This window comes from Zootoca vivipara, chromosome 11 (assembly GCF_965207765.1).
Source record: "Zootoca vivipara chromosome 11, rZooViv2.hap1.1, whole genome shotgun sequence".
NCBI classification, from domain to species: Eukaryota; Metazoa; Chordata; class Lepidosauria; order Squamata; family Lacertidae; genus Zootoca; species Zootoca vivipara.
Genome location: NC_142594.1, coordinates 57,182,613 through 57,201,738, shown reverse-complemented (window position 1 = coordinate 57,201,738; position 19,126 = coordinate 57,182,613). Strand labels below are relative to the sequence as shown.

At 48.6% G+C, this 19,126-nt stretch overlaps 1 protein-coding gene across 1 annotated transcript in view; it reads left to right on the top strand.

Annotated features, from left to right (window-relative positions):
- The window catches only part of LOC118092051 (SCO-spondin-like), a 200,494-nt gene that overhangs the window by 132,409 nt on the left and 48,959 nt on the right, over positions 1–19,126 (top strand). Inside the window, exons 65-78 of the mRNA XM_088653951.1 lie at positions 814–948; positions 3,000–3,145; positions 4,443–4,537; positions 6,037–6,089; positions 6,624–6,794; positions 6,957–7,127; positions 8,039–8,118; positions 8,455–8,618; positions 9,515–9,561; positions 9,676–9,876; positions 11,543–11,713; positions 13,734–13,931; positions 14,988–15,084; positions 17,597–17,820. Coding sequence (XP_088510077.1) covers positions 814–948; positions 3,000–3,145; positions 4,443–4,537; positions 6,037–6,089; positions 6,624–6,794; positions 6,957–7,127; positions 8,039–8,118; positions 8,455–8,618; positions 9,515–9,561; positions 9,676–9,876; positions 11,543–11,713; positions 13,734–13,931; positions 14,988–15,084; positions 17,597–17,820 — 1,953 coding nt within the window. The remainder of the gene's footprint in view (positions 1–813; positions 949–2,999; positions 3,146–4,442; positions 4,538–6,036; positions 6,090–6,623; positions 6,795–6,956; positions 7,128–8,038; positions 8,119–8,454; positions 8,619–9,514; positions 9,562–9,675; positions 9,877–11,542; positions 11,714–13,733; positions 13,932–14,987; positions 15,085–17,596; positions 17,821–19,126) is intronic.

Sequence of the window (19,126 nt, the reverse complement as noted above, 5' to 3'; positions counted from 1 at the left end):
GTGACTGCGGAAATGGATGAAATCCCCCCATCCAAACAATGACCACAGATAAGGAAAAAACGTAATTTTAATTTTTATCATCTACAATACTATCTTATTTATTTTATAGTACAGTACATTGATTATTGCTTTCATTTTATGGTCTCGTTAGGTAGTAAAATTCATGTGAAGTTGCTGTTTTGGGGGTTGTTTTTCAAAGTCTGGAACGGATTAATCCGTTTTGCATTACTTTCTATGGGAAAGCGTGCCTTGTTTTTGGAACGCTTTGGTTTTGGAACAGACTTCCGGAATGGATTAAGTTTGAGAACCAAAGGTACCACTGTAATTAACAATTACAATTTGCAGCATTCTGTTAACAAAGCAGCAACGGGAAAAAGAAGCTGAACCTCACAATTAAAGTCATATCATATGATTTTAAAAAATCAGCATTTATAATCTATAAAACAATATTTGAAAGCATTAACAAAATAGCGACCAAAAAATAAACTGAGCACTGTTAAGTTCATGCATGCTCTCTCTACATCCTGCATGACTCGTAATCTTTCGCTCCTTTCAGCGCATTAAAACACAGAAACACATGGTGCCCATGAAGGTTCCTTGGGCCGGAGGTGGGGCAGAAATCCCACCCCCCACCGATGGCAAAGAGCGTCTCTCCCCCCTTCACAGGGCTAGAGGGTGGGGCAAGGCAGGTGGGAATAGCCATGGCCTGGTGGCCAGCACAGAGTCTCTCCCCGTCTCTGTTCTTCCTCGGGGGCTTCTCATCGTTGCCCCCTGGGGTTCCTTCTCCTCTGTCGCCCCCCCCCGCCTTCCCAGCTTCCGGCATGGAGTGGGGACCCTGGTCTGAGTGCTCCGTGCCGTGCGGAGGCGGATACCGGAATCGCACAAGGGCCAGCCTGACCGTCTTGCGCCGGATCGAATTTGCCACCTGCCACCTTCCCCCCTGCACAGGTGAGTCCGGTGAACCCAGCCCAGTTCTGGGTGAGACAGAAAGGCGGTTATGATTCCCAAAGCGGGTGTGTGTGTGTGTGTGCGGTGGGATGTAATTCACTGGGAGCAGTCAAACACAACATTCCTTGTTTTCCTCCCGGGCTGGAACATCCTTCCTTTTGCATGTGACTAGAGGTGGGCGTGACCTTACCTGTCCAGGTAAGAAATGCCACACCCTCTCTCTTTGACTTCCTTCGTTGTTGGAGCAGCTTTTTTTAGCTAGAAATGCTTTGTTGGCTTTTAGCCAACAGAGGACACTGGGATTATGCCCATATGGGATAGATCAGGCATCCCCAAACTTCGGCCCTCCAGATGTTTTGGACTACAATTCCCATCTTCCCCGACCACTGGTCCTGTTAGCTAGGGATCATGCGAGTTGTAGGCCAAAACATCTGGAGGGTCGCAGTTTGGGGATGCCTGGGATAGATCCACATCCACTCTGTAACTAAGTCTGCCTTCAGGAATCCAACTGTGAACTGATGATGTGAGTAAACTTCTTTTATTGACTTCAAATAAGATTGTGGCGTGTTTATTCTTTTAAGAGGGGATATAAAGGAACTTACCAGGAACCTAACAGTGAGAGGCTTACACAAGCCTGCAACCGGTTATCCGCTGTGCGTTTAAAAGGGGAATGTCAAACTCTGCTAATTAAAGGAACTTGCTAGTGCAAGTTAGGAAGTATATTAATAAACAATATATCCTGGGATTACCCAGGGGAAGGCAGGGGGACACTTGGGGTGCCAATGACTACGGTATCAGTCTTGGAAAAGCTGGTACAGTATCAAGTGCACCAGTTTTGCAGAATTAATTAGGCTGAATAGCTTTGTTTGGGTTTGGAACAAATAGGCAATTGATTGCTCCTGTCTTGAGTTTGATCGCCTTACTATCTCCCTTGGTGGGTTGTGCAAACCACTATTCTGAATAATGCTGGGGGGTGGGTGGGCAGGGGGCGCTGGGGATAAGCTGATGGGAACCGAGAAGGCAGTTCCCCAAAAAAGTTTGGCTGCTGCTGATCTTATGGCCTGTTTTCCGATCAAAGGCAACAGCCTCTGCGTTCAGAAATATCCTGCCTCTTTAGCGAGGGAGGGAGGGAGGGCACAGACCTCCGCTGCCTGCTTGGTGTTCCTGTGGCTTGACACCCCCCACAATATGCCTGTTTTCTGGCTTGAGAATTGGAAGGGGGAGGCTACCTGGGACCAGTTTACCTGCGCAGTCGCCTAACCCCATATATGCCCATTCAGCGGAATGGGCACCATTGCTGGTGCCACGCAATATCCATTCTGCATCTGTAAGTACTCAATCTTTTGTTGGGGTACCACCGACACTTTGGAACTCCCCGCCATTTGACACCAGGCAGGAGCCTTCACTGTTCTCTTTTCAGCACCTGTTAAAAACATTCTTGTTTGGACAAGCTGCTTAGAAAGCAGGTGCGAGTTTCCATCTGTTTTTAGGTCTACTCTTACAAAAGCCTTAAATTGTTATTTTTTTTCTTATTGATTATTTTATCATGTAATTTCCCCCCCTGCAAAGTGCTTCGGAGGTTGCATTTGCAATCAAGCCATATATAAATGGAATAAATGGATAAATCTGAAAGGTGCCACGACACCCCCATTCCACTGAGTGCACAGAAACTCCTGGCACGGTTGTCTGCATCTAAGTATTTCGGCGGAATGACCTCAGTAGCGCCAGGCTAACCCCCCGGCTAGCCCCTGCCCCCTCGAAATGCTCCACCCACTTCTGCCTTGCACTTTCCCCCCCTGTGGAACACCCTCCCACCAGATGTCAAAAGAAAAAACAACTACCAGACTTTTAGAAGACATCTGAAGGCAGCCCTGTTTAGGGAAGCTTTTAATCTTTAAGAAATTAGTGTATTTTCATATTTTTGTTGGAAGCCGCCCAGAGTGGCTGGGGAAACCCAGCCAGATGGACGGGGTATAAATAATAAATTATTATTATTATTATTATTATTATTATTATTATTATTATTATTATTATTATTATTTCCCAACCAGGTGAGGTGCCAGGCGTCTGCCCGGAGGGGAAGGTGTGGCAGGAATGTGCCAACGAACCGGCTTCCTGCGCGGAGCTCAATGCAGTGCCCAGCGCCAACAAGACCTGCCATGCTGGCTGCTACTGCCCCAACAGCACCGTCTTGCTGGTGAGTCTCTGCTCCCCACCATTTATCCCATGCAGAGGCTGGGGGGGGGGAATCCCCCAGGGCAGGGCCTTCTCCGTGGCGGCACCTAATCTTGACCCAGCTCATTTTTATGTCCGCAAGTTGTCTTACACTGTTTTTAATATTGTGTTTTAATGCTGTAATGCTGCCTTGGGGCCTTAGGGTGAAGGATGGATAATTGATTGATTGATTGATTGATTGATTGATAGCAGATTAGTCTTCCCCAACCTGGGCCCCTCGGGAAGGTCTGAACTACAACTCCCAGCAGCAGCACCCCCAGACAGCAGGGAAAACACAAGATGTTTTAATTAGGTAAATAATAATCATTAACATTGTTATGATTTATACCCCAGCCACTCTGGGCAGCTTCAAGCACATATAAAGACATAATAAAACATCAAACATTAAAAACTTCCCGATACCAGGCAGCATAATTCATTTTTTGTGTACAGTGGAACCTCGGTTTACGAACACCTCGGTTTATGAATTTTCGGTTTACGAACGCCGCGGACCCATCTGGAACGGATTAATTCACTTTCCATTACTTTCAATGGGAAAGTTCACTTCAGTTTATCAATGCTTCAGTTTAAGTCAGGGGTCCCCAAACTACGGCCCCCGGGCCGGATGCGGCCCAATCGGCCTTCCAATCCGGCCCGCGACGACCCCCGCCGCCCGCTGCCGCCGCCCGCTCTCACGGCGCGCGGCGCAGCGACGATCTAAAAAATCGGCAAAAAATCGGCGAAAATCCTTTGTGCGCATGCGTATGGGCCTCTCCCAACCCGGAGGAGGTCATTTCTGGTGCACTTCCGGGTCGGGGGAGGCCCATATGCATGCGCACAAGCGATTTTCGGCGATTTTTTTCCCGCCCGTGTGCGTGTGCGCACGCGCACGGGCGCGCACTCCCCCGCCCTCCGGCCCGCTGCACGCGCACTCCCCTGCCCTCCGGCCCACCGCGCGGTCGGCGCGGCGGGCACCGGCCCGCCGCACGGTAAGTCTGGGGACCCCTGGTTTAAGTCCTCCGCGGACCGTCTGGAACAGATTAATCCACTTTCCATTACTTTCAATGGGAAAGTTCGCTTCAGTTTATGAACGCTTCAGTTTATGAACAGACTTCCGGAACCAATTGTGTTCGTAAACTGAGGTACCACTGTATACAAAATAAGTTTTGTCATTCAAATTTCCAGAGCGCCCCCATTTGGGGGAGACTGATCTCAGAAGGAGGGGAGGGTGGCGTGTTTCTGCCTCTAATGCTGCCCCCTTCCCTCTCCGCCGCTTACAGAACAATCTCTGCGTGCCAGAGGAGGATTGCCCCTGTGCCCTCGACGGGATGCTGTACGGCCCGGGAGACGTGGTACCCAAAGGCTGTGAAAACTGGTCAGTGCCTTTTCCTCTGATCCTTGCCCAGACATGCCCCTTCCTGCCAACTCTAACTGTTGGTGCAAATATGGAGAGAGAGAGAGAGAGAGAGAGAGAGAGAGAGAGAGAGAGGGAGGGAGGGAGGGAGGGAGGGAGGGAGGGAGGGAGGGAGGGAGGGAGGGAGGGAGGGAGGAAGGAAGGAAGGAAGGAAGGAGAAGTTCCTGGATGCCAAGATCCAAGTTTGGGGCAAGTACTCTTTTTGTGAGAGAACCCCAGCAGAGATTTAAAGTCAGAAAATATGCTACAAAGCAAAGCATAGAAATATAGGCTGTTAGCCGCAAGACTTGTCTATGCACGGGATTCGTTGTCACCTTACATGGAGGAACGATGGTTAAAACTATTGGACTTGGCTGGGATGGCAAAGTGGACGGGTTCAATCAAAGAAAAATCATTGTCAGTATTAAGTTTGGGAATTTCTTAAAGACTTTTTGTGTGCAAAAGAAAATGATTGTATGATGTCTGAGCTGAATCTAAAGTTCTCCCCCCCTTTCCCTCTTCTCTTCCTTTTGGTTTATGTTTTTAATTAGATTAGTCTTATTATCTTAGATAAAAATATAGTTGATATTTGATATTGACCTTTGTATATTTTCTTTCAAACTTTAATAAAATCTATTGGGGGGGGGGACATCTAGGCTTTTAAAAATATGCCCGTTTGAGCGAGTTCCAAAAATGGTTTCTTTCCAAAGTTTCCCTTTTCCCCCAGCATAGGAAAAGACCACGCCTTTGGTAAGTTAAAAAATGGTTTGCTTACAAATTCTCCAAAGGTCAGATTCATGTGCTTCAGAACAGTTGCACAGGCAGTGAAACTTTGCTTGCTTGGAAAGTGGTAGAAGTTGCTAGATTATTGGTATAGGAACTCAAGAGTGGCTGGTGACAGCCATGCGGTCCGAGCTGGAGCAAGCAGCTCAACCCTCTTTGCGCGCTGAGATTCACAAGTAGATTGGAGGAGAACAAAAGCTTGATTCCTCCCTAGCTCCTCCCCAGGTAAGGGGAAGTGGACATAGCTAAGCCTGGCAGGACAGCTTACTCCATGGTTTTAACCCCTCCATGCCTTAATTAGACTGAAGCATGTCAGTGATAAGAGGCTGGCTGTTGTTGTTTATTCGTTTAGTCGTATCCGACTCTTCATGACCCCATGGACCAGAGCACGCCAGGCACTCCTGTCTTCCACTGCCTCCCGCAGTTTGGTCAGACTCATGTTGGTAGCTTTGAGAACACTGTCCAACCATCTCGTCCTCTGTCGTCCCCTTCTCCTAGTGCCCTCCATCTTTCCCAACATCAGGGTCTTTTCCAGGGAGTCTTCTCTTCTCATGAGGTGGCCAAAGTATTGGAGCCTCAGCTTCAGGTTCTGTCCTTCCAGTGAGCCCTCAGGGCTGATTTCCTTCAGAATGGATAGGTTTGATCTTCTTGCAGTCCACGGGACTCTCACTAAGAATGCTCTCTCTTCCTCTCTGCAGCACCTGCCTCTCCGGTCGGGTGGGCAACTGCTCCAGGGCGGCCTGCGGTGACGGTAAGGCCTGGCTCGCTGGGACACTTGCCGTTTGGAGGTTCTTGCTCCGAAACAGCTGTCCTCTTGCTTCCCTTTGCAAAGAGCTTGGGCCCTTTCAGGTGACCTTGAATCATCTGGGGCTATTGATGGCTCCTAGCCACGAGGACTACAATCTTCCTCCACCTCCTGGGTAGTGATGCTTTTGAAGACCAGTTGCTGAAAACCACAAGAGGAGAGAGTTGCTCTTGTGCTCGGATCCAGCTTGTTGGCTTCCCACAGGCAGGGCAAAGCTGTCCTAGCTAGTAGCCCTCTCTCCTCCTCCATGAATTTATCTAACCCTCTTTTAAAGCTAACCAGGTTGGTGGCCACCCCTGCCTCCGGTGGGAAGGAGTTCCACAGGTCAGCTCTGTGGGAAGGAGGGCTTTCTGTCCACAATCTGAGTATTGCTGTGCCCCCAACCCCACCCCCTGCTCCATCTCGAGTCTCCCCCCAGAAAGATCACAGCTCGCCAACACCCATTCAGACCTTCTTACAGATGGCTTCCCTTTCCCCCAGTGAACGGCCAGTGGTCAGAATGGACCCCCTGGAGCGAGTGCTCGGCGTCCTGCGGGCTGGGGCTACGGAACCGGTACCACTTCTGCACGGACCCCCCTCCGTCCGGGATGGGGCTGCCCTGCTTGGGTCCCGAACGCGAGGACAAAACTTGCCAGGCCCAGCCCTGCGCCCGTAAGTAAATACCCCTATTCCTTTCCAAGGGTCAAGACTTCGCCTTCACAACTTCCCTCTTTCCTCCACCTGGGGTGGGGGGGCAAACTGCACAGGAGGGAGGGAGTCTGCAATGGGGGGGCCAGTGACCCACACTTGCTCTTTTCTTCCCCGTGGTTGCAGGGAACGGGGGCTGGGGGGGCTGGAGCCCCTGGACCGACTGCACCGCCAGCTGCGGGGGAGGCATGAGGAGCCGGGCGAGGGCCTGCGACAGCCCCGCCCCACAGGGGGGCGGGGACTACTGCGAGGGGGTCCCCACCCAGGTGGAGGGCTGCAGCTTGAACCCGTGTCCAGGTGAGTCAGGGCTGGGATCAGAAGACACACACACACCCGCACGCCAGAGACACACCGAGAAGTTTTGGTAAAATCTCTGCCCCTGTCCCATCGCTCTTCCCCCCCCACCCCAAAATGGGTGGGGGCTTCCGGGGAGCCTTTCCTGGAAGAAGGATGGCCCCTGTTGCCTGGGGGGGGGTCTGTGCGCTTGGGGGCTGCCACCACTATGGCATGACAAGAGCCATTTCTTTTTTTTTTTTCTTTTTTCAAAATATAAAATAAGCTTTATTTAAATTCATAAAATACAAACATGCATACACACAAAATAGACAAATAGAACAAAAATAAACAAATTAAACGATTTAACACAAAATAATCCTGCTGTACAAAATCATAAAAAACAAACATAAAGACAGTAAATTTAAAATTGACTTCCAATCGTTTATATGTTGCTTCTTAATTAAAAACCAGAGGCCTTTTTTAATTAAATATGATTCCTGAAAATATTCCTGAGGATAGGAAAAATATTTTTTATATGCTTGTGCTGCAGCCAGGTTGCTTATAGCCCAAAATTGGAAAGGGGAGCAAGTACCGACAATCCAGGAATGGCAGATTAAATTAATAGAATTCATGAATTTGGCGAAAATGACAGCAGCAATTAGGAATAGACCAAAACAAAGATCTAAAGCTGAGTTGAAATATGTTGAAGATTCTTTGAAAAAACAGAGTTGGTGATTTGCTTAAATTGAGACAACACACAGGAATGTATACAGTATATTAAAGAGGGAATTATTCGGTAATTTAATATTTTCAAGCTTTAGGGCCAAGGAAGCTGCACTCTCTCTGTTTTGGAGGGTGGTTGTGGGGAGAGGCTGTGGGCACTGCCCTGCCCAGGTCGCTTCCACCTGTCCTTTCTTTCCTACCTGGCACAGGTGTGGACTGCTCTGCCCTCGAGGGCGCCGCCTACAGCCGCTGTGGGCCCCCCTGCCCCCGCTCCTGCGACGACATCTCGGTGAGGCCCGTCTCTGCGTGGCGGACCCCCAGCCCACGGCCTTTGTCTCTGGGACGATTTACTCTATCTTCATTCATTGCTTTCCTATCCCACCTTCCCACCCCCAAGGAGCTCAAGGTGGCCTCGTGTCAACCTCACAACAACCCTGCGAGGTTGGCTGCCCTGCCAACTCACGGCTGCATGGCGCACATAGCTCTGCCTCGCTGGGTTGCCGGAGGCTGCTGTAGACCTTGGCGCTCTCTTGCAAACTCTGCCCCTCCTCGCTGCCATGTGCCTTTGTCTCCCTGGCCTTCCCACCCCGAGAATGGCTCTCACACACCCCTCTCCCACCCATAGCACTGCCTGTGGACCTGTGAGCCCGGCTGCTACTGCGCCGGGGGGAAAGTCCTGAACGGCACGTCCTGCGTGGAGAAGGACCTCTGCTCCTGCCTGGACCTGCTCACCGGCCTCCGACACCTGCCGGGAGAGACCGTCCCTCGCTCCGACGGATGCAACACCTGGTGAGGCCAGGCAGAGACGCGGGGGGCTGAGCGCTGGGGCCTCCAGAGGTGCAGCGGAACAGGGGTGCCGGGGGTCAAAGGACAGCTACTATTTAGCTGTGATTCCTGCATTGCAGCGGGTTGGGCTAGATGACCCTTGGGGGCGCCTCCGGCCTCTACAACGCCATGATTCTGTTATCATTTACTTGTGAGTCCTGCATTGCAGGGGGTTAGTCTAGATGGCTCTCAGGGACCCTTCCATTGATTGATGACTGAATTTTGCATAACCAATTTGAATTTAAACATTATACATCAACATCACCATTTAGCATTCCCTGAATCCCTTGACTCCACTCTGCCCTTCCACGGTTGCCATTATCAATCATTTTTCCCCAACTGCCTCCCTTATTTTCTCTATTTTTTAAAAAAAGCAAATAATCCATTTTTTTTACCACAATTCTTCGTATATTACAAGCATTACTCAAATCCTGCCAAAGTTTTTAGCTGTTTACAGCGCTCTCTTAAGCACGTTGTAAATTTCCCCTGCTCCTTCTTGAAGTCCTTCTCCTCCTGGTTTCTGATTTCCCCGGTCAATTTCGCCATTTCGGCCTGGCCCATCATCTTCATCAACCATTCGTCTCTGGTCAAAACTTTATCGTCTTTCCATCTCTGGGCCGGTAGAATCCGCGCTGCTGTCGTCACGTACACGAATAGTCATTTCTGCTCCTTCAGAATCTCTGCACCTAAAGTACCTAGTAGAAAAGCCTCCGGTCCCCCCCCCCCAATTTTTTCAACTCATTATGAATCATTTCCCAGAATGCTTTTGTTATCTTGCACGTTGACCACAGGCTCTTGGGGCTCCTTCCAGCTCTGGCCACAGGGGGGCTCTCATTGCCTGCCTCTTTCTCTCTTCCCAGCACCTGCTCCGAAGGAAAGCTGATCTGCACCAGTCGAGCTTGTGCCGGTGAGTCCCGCAGTGAGGTATTGCCGGGCGGGGCGGCTCACGCAGAGGAAGGGGGGCCCCCAGTGGGAGAGGCTCCCTTGGGACCCCCGTGACCTCTTTCCCTCCTTATTCCAGTCCCGGGCGGCTGGTGCGGCTGGTCCCCGTGGAGCCCCTGCTCCCGGACGTGCGGCAACGAAATGGTCACCCGCTACCGGGCCTGCGCTTGCCCCAAGCCCCAGAACGGGGGTCCCAAGTGTGAGGGGCTGCAGGAGCACCACGGCGACAGCGGGATCCAGCTTCAGAGGAAGGAGTGCCCCATGGATTCTTTCTGCCCAGGTACCAAACCTCTGGGGCAAACAGGAGGGTGGCTGGGGGCAGAAACCATACTCACGGATCCTGAGAATCAACTTTTGTAAAAAGTGGTTAGAGAGGGAAAGGGGCTCAGATGGGGAGGGGGGGGAACTCAACCCATAGCTGCCAAGTCTCCCGTATTCTCTGGGAAACCCCCGTTTTTCTAGCTGTTCTCAGCTGAAAAAACAGATTTTTTTGTTTTCCCCCGGTTTAGTCTGGTGCGGTGGCCATTTTGGAGCTGGGCAGAGCATGCTCAGAAGCGACTTCTGAGCATGCTCCGCCCAGTTCCAAAATGGCGGCAGCACTACTTCCGGTCTTCTACTTCCAGTCTGGTCCCTTATTTCTCCCACAGCAACTTGGTAGGTATGACTCAACCCCCTTTCTTCCTACTGTGCAATAGTCTTATTGTGCATTTATAGCCCACCTTGAGGAGCTCAAGGTGACCTAGAGAGGGTTTTTCTCCCTCTCCGTTTAACAGCAACCCTGAGAGGTAGGCTAGGCTGAGAGGCCGTGACTGGCACCCACCAAGCTTCATAGTTGAACATGGGTGATTTGAACCCTCGTCCCTCCAGCTCCCAGCCTGATACTCTGACTCCTACCCCAGCTTAATACTCCTAATAATTTTATTACTTGTACCCCACCCATCCTACTGGGTTGATAGGTGTTTAGGAGTTACAACAGCCTTCCTCAAACTCGGCCCTCCAGATGTTTTTGGCCTACAACTCCCATGGTCCCTAGCTAGCAGGACCAGTGGTCAGGGATGATGGGAATCTCCAAACATCTGGAGGTCCGAGTTTGAAGAAGCCTGGGTTACAATCCTATATAATAAAGTGCAAGTGTCTCTGCGTCCAGTCCCTGTGTCCCTGTGTCCGCGCTACTGTGCATGTGCCCCACGGACACAGGGATTGGATGCAGAGACTGCACGCACACACACACACACACACTCTCCCCACTCCCCCAGCTACCGTTTCCCTGCGGCCGCCAACCACTGCTCCCAGCCAGACTGAGCGTTGGCGGCGGGGGGGGGGAGAGCATGTGCATGTGTGTGTCCAGCAAGGACAGGTCCCGGGGTTCGGAGAAGCGCTGCGCCAGCGCTTCTCCAAACCCTGGGATGTCTCCTTCCTGTCGGCGGCTGGGGGAGAGGAAGGGAGGAGGAGAAAGGGCTGCTTTCTCCTCCTTCGTTCCTGTCCCGCTGCTGCCGATAACAAGGACAGGTCCCGGGGTTCGGAGAAGCGCTGTGCAAGCGCTTCTCCGAACCCCTTGATGTCTCCTTCCTGTCGGCGGCTGGGGGAGAGGAAGGAAGGAGGAGAAAGGGATGCTTTCTCCTCCTTCGTTCCTGTCCCCCTGCCGCCGACAACAAGGAAGCGCAAGCGCTTCTCCGAACCCCGGGATGTTCTAGCGCCCGTTTACTCAACGGGCTGAATTACACTAGTATAATTATAATAGAGAACCTTGTGTTTATTTTCCCTTCTTCTCCTCCTCTTCTTCCTTCCTTCCTTTGCTTGTTCTCGCTTCTTTCCTGCTTACCTTCTTTTGATCAGTTTGGCTTTTGTTGTATTTTACGTTGAAAACCCTGAATAAAAATTGATATAAAGGAAAGAGGGAGGGCTCGGCAGACACACACACACCCCTTTTCTCTTGTGGCTCATAGTGGACGGGGCCTGGAGTACGTGGAGCCCCTGGTCCCCTTGCGACGCCTGCGGAGGAGAGTCGGCACGGAGCAGGGAGTGCAGCAATCCTCCTGCCCGCTTTGGGGGGCTTCCGTGCCCTGGCGAAGCCCGGCAGACCCTCCCGTGCCACGATGGAGTCACCGAGTGCAAAGGTGAGAAGGCGCATCAGGCTGGGCGGATATTCCAAGGAGGGGCGCTGTTGTTGCCAAAAAAGCCCCATAATCAGAGAGGTGGGTGTGGTACTGATGTCGGGAGGGGGGTGAACATCAGAACATACAACAGTGGTCCTCAAAAAACACCCTTTATACCCACACTTTCAGAAGGAAAATTCGCTTGCGCCCACCAGAATTTTTTATTATTATTGGTAACAAATTCATTGGATAAGGCTCCTTTGAAGTCCTGCTTTACACTGGCCCACAGTTAGTAACTTTGGAGAGAAAGTGTTGGATTAAATCAATAATACATTACAGAGGAATTTAAGATTTTCAGAGGTGAATATTCGTTTGAACTCTATAGCTGTTGCGTGGAAAGTGACAATGGGAGAGCGAAAATTCAGCCTACCTGCCCTAATGGTGGCTTAAGATATTGATATTGATGAACAGGAAAAATAGATAGAAGATTCCCCTTAATCAATGGCTTGGCAGCATGGCAATACAGTGGTACCTCAGAAGTCAAACAGAATCCATTCTGGAAGTCTGTTCGACTTCCAAAACTTTCAGGAAACCAAAGCGCAGCTTCTGATTGGCTGCAGGAAGCTCCTGCAGCCAATCGGAAGCCATGGAAGCCCTGTCGGATGTTCGGCTTCGAAAAATAGTTCACAAACCGGAACACTCATTTCTGGGTTTGCAGTGTTCAGGAGCCAAAACGTGTGAGTACGTTCAGGATTCAAGGTACGACCATATTGGTAGCATACGAACCAACTGCCTATAGATGCCGACTTTGGATACATATAATGACATTAAAATGAGTTTATCCAGAATATAATAAGTTATTGTTAAAGATATTTGCATGACAATAATAAGACCCTACACATCTGTAGACTAATGTATAGAAATGTAATGGAGTATTTTTCTTTTCCTTTTATTCTCATTTACCTTTTTCTTTCTTCATCCCTCTTTTTTTATAAATGAAATTCTTCCCATAAAATATAAATAAAAGCACTTTTAAAAAAAAGAAGATCAGAAATTCATTGGAGCACAAAAAGAAACCATTCCCAGACGCGCTTGATTTAATACACCTAGAACACTAAGACTTCGTAATATAGTCACGGGGCGTCCAGAAAGTCCAAATAAGACCCCACCTGCCTGCAGACTGTGTAGCCAGAGTGGTGCATGCTCTGGTTATCTCCCGCTTGGACTACTGCAATGCGCTCTACGTGGGGCTACCTTTGAAGGTGACTCAGAAACTACAACTAATCCAGAATGCGGCAGCTAGACTGGTGACTGGGAGCGGCCGCCGAGACCACATAACACCGGTCCTGAAAGACCTACATTGGCTCCCAGTACGTTTCCGAGCACAATTCAAAGTGTTGGTGTTGACCTTTAAAGCCCTAAATGGCCTCGGTCCGGTATACCTGAAGGAGCGTCTCCACCCCCATCGTTCTCCCCGGACACTGAGGTCCAGCACCGAGGGCCTTCTGGCGGTTCCCTCGTTGCGAGAAGCCAAGTTGCAGGGAACCAGGCAGAGGGCCTTCTCGGTGGTGGCACCCGCCCTGTGGAACGCCCTCCCAACAGATGTCAAAGAGGAAAACAACTACCAGACTTTTAAAAGACATCTGAAGGCAGCCCTGTTCAGGGAGGCTTTTAATGTTTAATAGATTATTGTGTTTTATTCTTCTGTTGGAAGCCGCCCAGAGTGGCTGGGGAGACCTGGCCAGATGGGCGGGGTATGATTAATTTATTATTATTATTATTATTATTATTATTATTATTATTATTATTATTATTATTTATAAAACAAAACACGGCTGCATATTTATCTCCTGCGGTTTCTGCATCGCAGGGGGTTGAACGGGATGGCCCTTGGGGGTTGTTAGGGAATTTTACGGGGGGGGGGGGCTAACAGGGGTCCCTTCCGTGATTCTAAGGGTGAATGGAGGGTGGGAACGCGGAGTGAAAGATCGCCCCCCAAGGTGCGCAGAGAGATCCGAGTGGCTTTTTTCTGGTCCCCCAGATTGCAGCGGGGGGCAGGTGTCGTTCCCCTGCGGCAAGGCCTGCCCGCGCACCTGCGAGGACCTGCACCCGGACACCGGCTGCCTGGACAGCCCCCAGTGCCAGCTCTCGTGCGCCTGCCCAGGCGGGCAGCTGCTCCAGGATGGTGTGTGCGTCCCGCCAGCGCAGTGCCGCTGCAAGTACCAGAACACTTGGCTGGGTGAGTGAGTGAGTGAGTGAATGAATCTCTATTTGCATCAGCCATAGCAATAAAACAATACAGTGGTACCTCGGTTTAAGAACAGTCCAGTTTAAGAACGATTTGGTTTAGAAATGATTTTGAGGAGATATGGAGGGTGTTTGTAGAATTTGTATTGTTAAAATGCTCAAACCATTGCAAGAGGCACAGAAATTTTGGGAGGTTGGATAGTTACAATGGAATGGTCTTCATGGTGGGGTGCACATTTTTATTCTTCTTTATTTATGATTATTACTTGGCCAAAATAAAACGTTAAAAAAAAGAAGAAATTGCCCTTCTTTTGCTCCATCTTCCGCAATGTTGTCTGCAATGACTGGCAGCAGCGGCCCTCTGGGTATTTTTTCAAAGAGGAGTCTTTGCCAGCCATACCTGGAGACGCCAACATGGATCGAACCTGGGACTTTCTGCATGCCAAAGCAGCTGAGCTGCGGATTTAAAAAACAGCAACCAAGATGCTAGTCCCCATTGTTTTAAATCAAGGGCTCATTTAACAAAGGGAGCTGCCTTGTTTGGAGTCAGACCATTGCCCCGCCTAGCTATGTAATGTCCACACTGGCTGGCAGCAGCTCTCCAGGATTTGAGACAGGAGGCATTGCCAGCCCTTCCTGGGGGAATTGAATTGCGGACCTTCTGCATGCCAAGCACGTGTTCTATCACCGAACTACTAGGAGCATAGGAAGCTGCTTTATAGTGAGTCAGGCAGCCGGTCCACCTACCTCAGTGTTATCTACACTGGCTGGCAGCAGCTCTCCAGGGGATTGAAGCAGCGGCCTTCTGCATGCCAAGCAGCTGCTCTGTCACTGAGCAGAGCCACAGACCTCTGTCACTGAGCCACAGACCTTTCCCAGCCCAGTTCGCTGGGCTTCCAGGGAGCAACTGGCACTGGGCGGGCCTGACTGGCGATCATTTTAGAGGAGGGAATTCAAGATGGAGTGGGGCCTGATTCGCACAGGGAGGGCAAGGGGAGCAGGAAGAAACCGCCAACTCTGAATTATTCTCTTTCCCCCGTCTTGGCAGGTGTCCCAGAAGGACGGAATCTCTCTCTGTGGTCAGGGCTCCCCCCCTGGGAGTACGTCCAACCTGGGGAGACAGTGGTCGGACCCTGCCAGAACTGGTGAGTCTAGCCAAGGCAGGCTAATGATGCTTTTAATAACTTTATTTGGTTTATTTCGTAAGATTTATACACCCTTTGGTTTTTTGGGGAGGGCACCTACATTTCACTGCAACTTGGGTTGACTTTATAGATTTTATGAGTGCAGCTGAACACAGCAATCTTCTGGCACCAGCTCTTGGCATGGAATGGCTGGCATAATTATATAAACACAGTGGTACCTTGGTTCTCAAACTTAATCCGTTCCGGAAGTCCGTTCCAAACCCAAAGCGTTCCAAAACCAAGGCACGCTTTCCCATGGAAAGTAATGCAAAATGGATTAATCTGTTCCAGACTTTTAAAAAGAACCCCTAAAACAGCAATCTCACATGGATTTTACTATCTAACGAGACCATTGATCCATAAAATGAAAGCAATAATCAATGTACCGGTACTGTACTATAAAATAAATAAAACGGTATTGTAGATGATAAAAATTAAAATTATTCTTTTTTTCTTACCTGGACTGATGATGGTCATTGTTTGATGGGGGTCTTTTATCCATTTCCACAGTCACACAATCAATCAATCAATCAATCAATCAGTAGCTGAACTGGGTTCCATACAGTCACACAAACAAATTAACCGAAAAAGCCTCAAAAACAAAAAATGCAAAATAAATAGCAAAAACAAAAGCGCCAAACTTAATCCGTTCCGGAATTCCGGTTGACTTCTGAAATGTTCGGATACCAAGGCACAGATTCTGATTGGTGCAGGCGCCCCGGAAACAATAGCCGACAGCCACATTGGACGTGTGGCTTCCAAAAAACATTCAAAAACCAGAACGCTTACTTGTGGGTTTTCGGTGTTTGGGAACCAAGGTACCACTGTATTCTGAATTAAGGTTTAAATTCATTCATTTATTTATTTATTAAATTTGTCTGCCGCCCTTTCTCCAAAGATCACAGGGCAGTTCGCAGGATAAAAATGCAAAACGAGAGCACAAGTTATATAATAATATCACTTTTAGGATAAAAACCTTAACATCCGTATTTGCTGAAATGCATGGTTTAAAGTCTCTCTCTGTGTGTGTCGGATGAAGCCTTAAACCAGGCATCCCAAAAAAACTTCGGCCCTCCAGATGTTTTGGACTACAATTCCCATCTTCCCCGACCACTGGTCCTGTTAGCTAGGGATCATGGGAGTTGTAGGCCAAAACATCTGGAGGGCCGCAGTTTGGGGATGCCTGCCTTAAACCTTTAGCCCTAAACTGAAATTTAGGATTGAGCTGATGAAAGGAGTTCTTACTCAAGTGAGGGCGATATTTTCCCTCAAATCTGCACTTACTTTTTAATTGCTTCAGTCCATCTCAAAGCACTATTTATTTTAGGATTTTGCACCATACTTTGGTTTTCTTTCATTTTTTATGTGCACCGTGATTTAATATATATATTCTTGGCAGTTCAATTAGTTTGTCCCATTAATTTATGATTCGGTATGTTTTGCTGGCTTAACACCAAATCAGTTCTTTTGTGTGTTACTACTGTGGAAACTCCAGTTTGGGGGGTTTTGTAGCTCCTGTTTTGGAAATACAATGTTTTATGTACTCATTGTTAAGAATTTAATAAAAATCATTTACAAACAAACAAACCTCAAGGTGGTTTGCAAAAAGAAAAGAAAACAGTAAGTTTATTGATTAAAAAAAACAATTAACAACAATTCCATACCTTCCCAAAATTAAAACTCAGGAATGCTAAAACCAGACCAAGACACCTGCCCACATTCTAGATGTCTGGGTGGCCTTGTCTAAACCAAAACATTTCTAGCAGGCGCCAAAAGTGTACAGTGAAGGCTGCCGACTGTCAAGAGGCAGGGAGTTCCAAAGTGAAATATCTGTTTCTTACAAATGCAGAACAGTTATATATGGAATTCCGACTTTGCTTTTCATTCGTAATGTTTCATTCAGACGTTTTGTGACATTCTGCTTGGGTTTCAAAGCAGCTTATCAACCACTTAGAGATTCTTCTTCTTTTTCTCGTGGAAACGTAGCCCAAACGTAGCAGAGTTTTCCTGCACAGCGCAGAAGCTAGTTGAGGTAGAAATGACTAGACGCAGAATAACTTTTTACAGGATTTATTAAAAGAAAATAAAAGCAGCAGAGTTTCTGCATACAAAGCAAAGCAAAATAAATCCTCTCTGTCTCTCTCTCTCCAACCATACGCAGCACTCCTAACACCCAACAAGAAACATCTGTGCTAGCATTCCTAGATAACAGAGTTCAGTGCTGGTCATTAACCAATCAGAGAGTAGTTTCCAGGCCAGGCAGACCTTGGCTTTCTGCCAAGAGTAAATTGATACTGCCTTGAGTTAATTGTGTGAAGCAAGAATCTGTAAGTTTCCCATGAGAACCAATTGACAGAAACTGAACAATGTAAAACACAGAATGGAAACATTTTAAGTACATAAAAATAAAATGTGAATGGTGTATGTCTGCCCGGCCCTTAGCATCCCTCTGCCCCATTTCTTCTCCCCCCAGCACCTGCGTGGCCGGGCACCTGCAATGTGACGTGGACCCCTCATGCCGCCTGGATGGGGGCTGGGGCCCCTGGGGGCCGTGGTCGCCCTGCAGCCAGAGCTGTGGGGAGGGAGCCGAGTTCCGATTCCGCGAGTGCAACCACCCAGCCCCCCAGAACGGAGGCAGGGGGTGCCTGGGCAGCAGGGAGCAGCAGAAAGCTTGCCAGAGCCAGCAAGATTGCCCAGGTGAGGAGGACGGGATGATGATAGTAGTAGTAGTAATAATAATAATAATAATAATAATAATAATAATAATGTGATAAAAATAATAAAAAGTGATGTGTTTTTCACTTTTCTGTTGTAAACATTTTAAAATAATAATAATAATAATAATAATAATAAATTCCAGTTTTGTTTCATTTTGACTATTGTAAACCGCTCTGATTAATCTTACCAGGGCACACTCCACCTTGGCACAGCCTCCGTGCCAGCAAGAGACTTAGGCTGGCTCTGGGCGGGATTCAAATGAGTTTTTGCCGTCATGGAACAAGATTCTCCACTCCCTTTGTGTGTTGCCACGACCCCTAAATCTGCTCTAGAGAACTGGGAGAATTTCCAGCGCAGGTTTATGGAGTGTACAGCAAGAAAAGAGGGAGGGAAAGCCCTTTCGGGGGGGGGGGATGAGAGAGATTATTGGGTTGTTTTTGTTTTTATTATGTATTTTATGTTTTTATATTGCGGTTTTATGTTGTAACCACCCTGAGACCTGCAGGTATAGGGCAGGATACAAATTTAATTAATAATAACCCTCATCAGCATCATCGTCATCACAGCAGAGATCAAGCTTTCGGCCGCATCCGGACCATCGATTTAAAGCACTATAATACCACTTTAAACAGGCATGGCTTCCGCTCGCAGCGCTACAGTTCCCAGAGTGGTTTCGAAATCAGCCCCCCTTCACTGGGAACTGTAGGATGTGGCCCTGAAGAGCGGTGTTTTGACCGCAAGCCTGAATGGGTTTGGGTCGGCACAGGTTGACTACCTGGGAATTGTAGCCAAAAAAACTGGAAATGTGACTCGATTCCTACAAAGCTTGACCGGCAGGTGAAGATTATAGAATACCTGGAAACTTGCAGAAATGACGGGGAGAATGAGAGGAAACTCAAACCAGAAAGTGTGTAAAAGAATGGATTACATTTGAAGAATATCTAAAACGGTATTGTGACAATGCAAATCTCCCGGCAGGTCTCTAGACTGAATCTTGAATATTCAGGAAAACTATGAATGCAGAAAAATTTATGGATACTTAAGAGATATAACCAGAGACGTGTAAAGGTTAAGAATATGTAGAAAGCGCAATGAGGCGAATCGGAAGTCAAAAGTGTGTGTGATGTTAGAGCAGGGGTCAGGTCTGCAAACTTTTTCAGCAGGGGGCCGGTCCACTGTCCCTCAGACCATGGGGGGGGCGGACTATATTTTTTGGGGGGATGAACAAATTCCTATGCCCCACAAATAACCCAGAGGTGCATTTTAAATAAAAGGACACATTCTG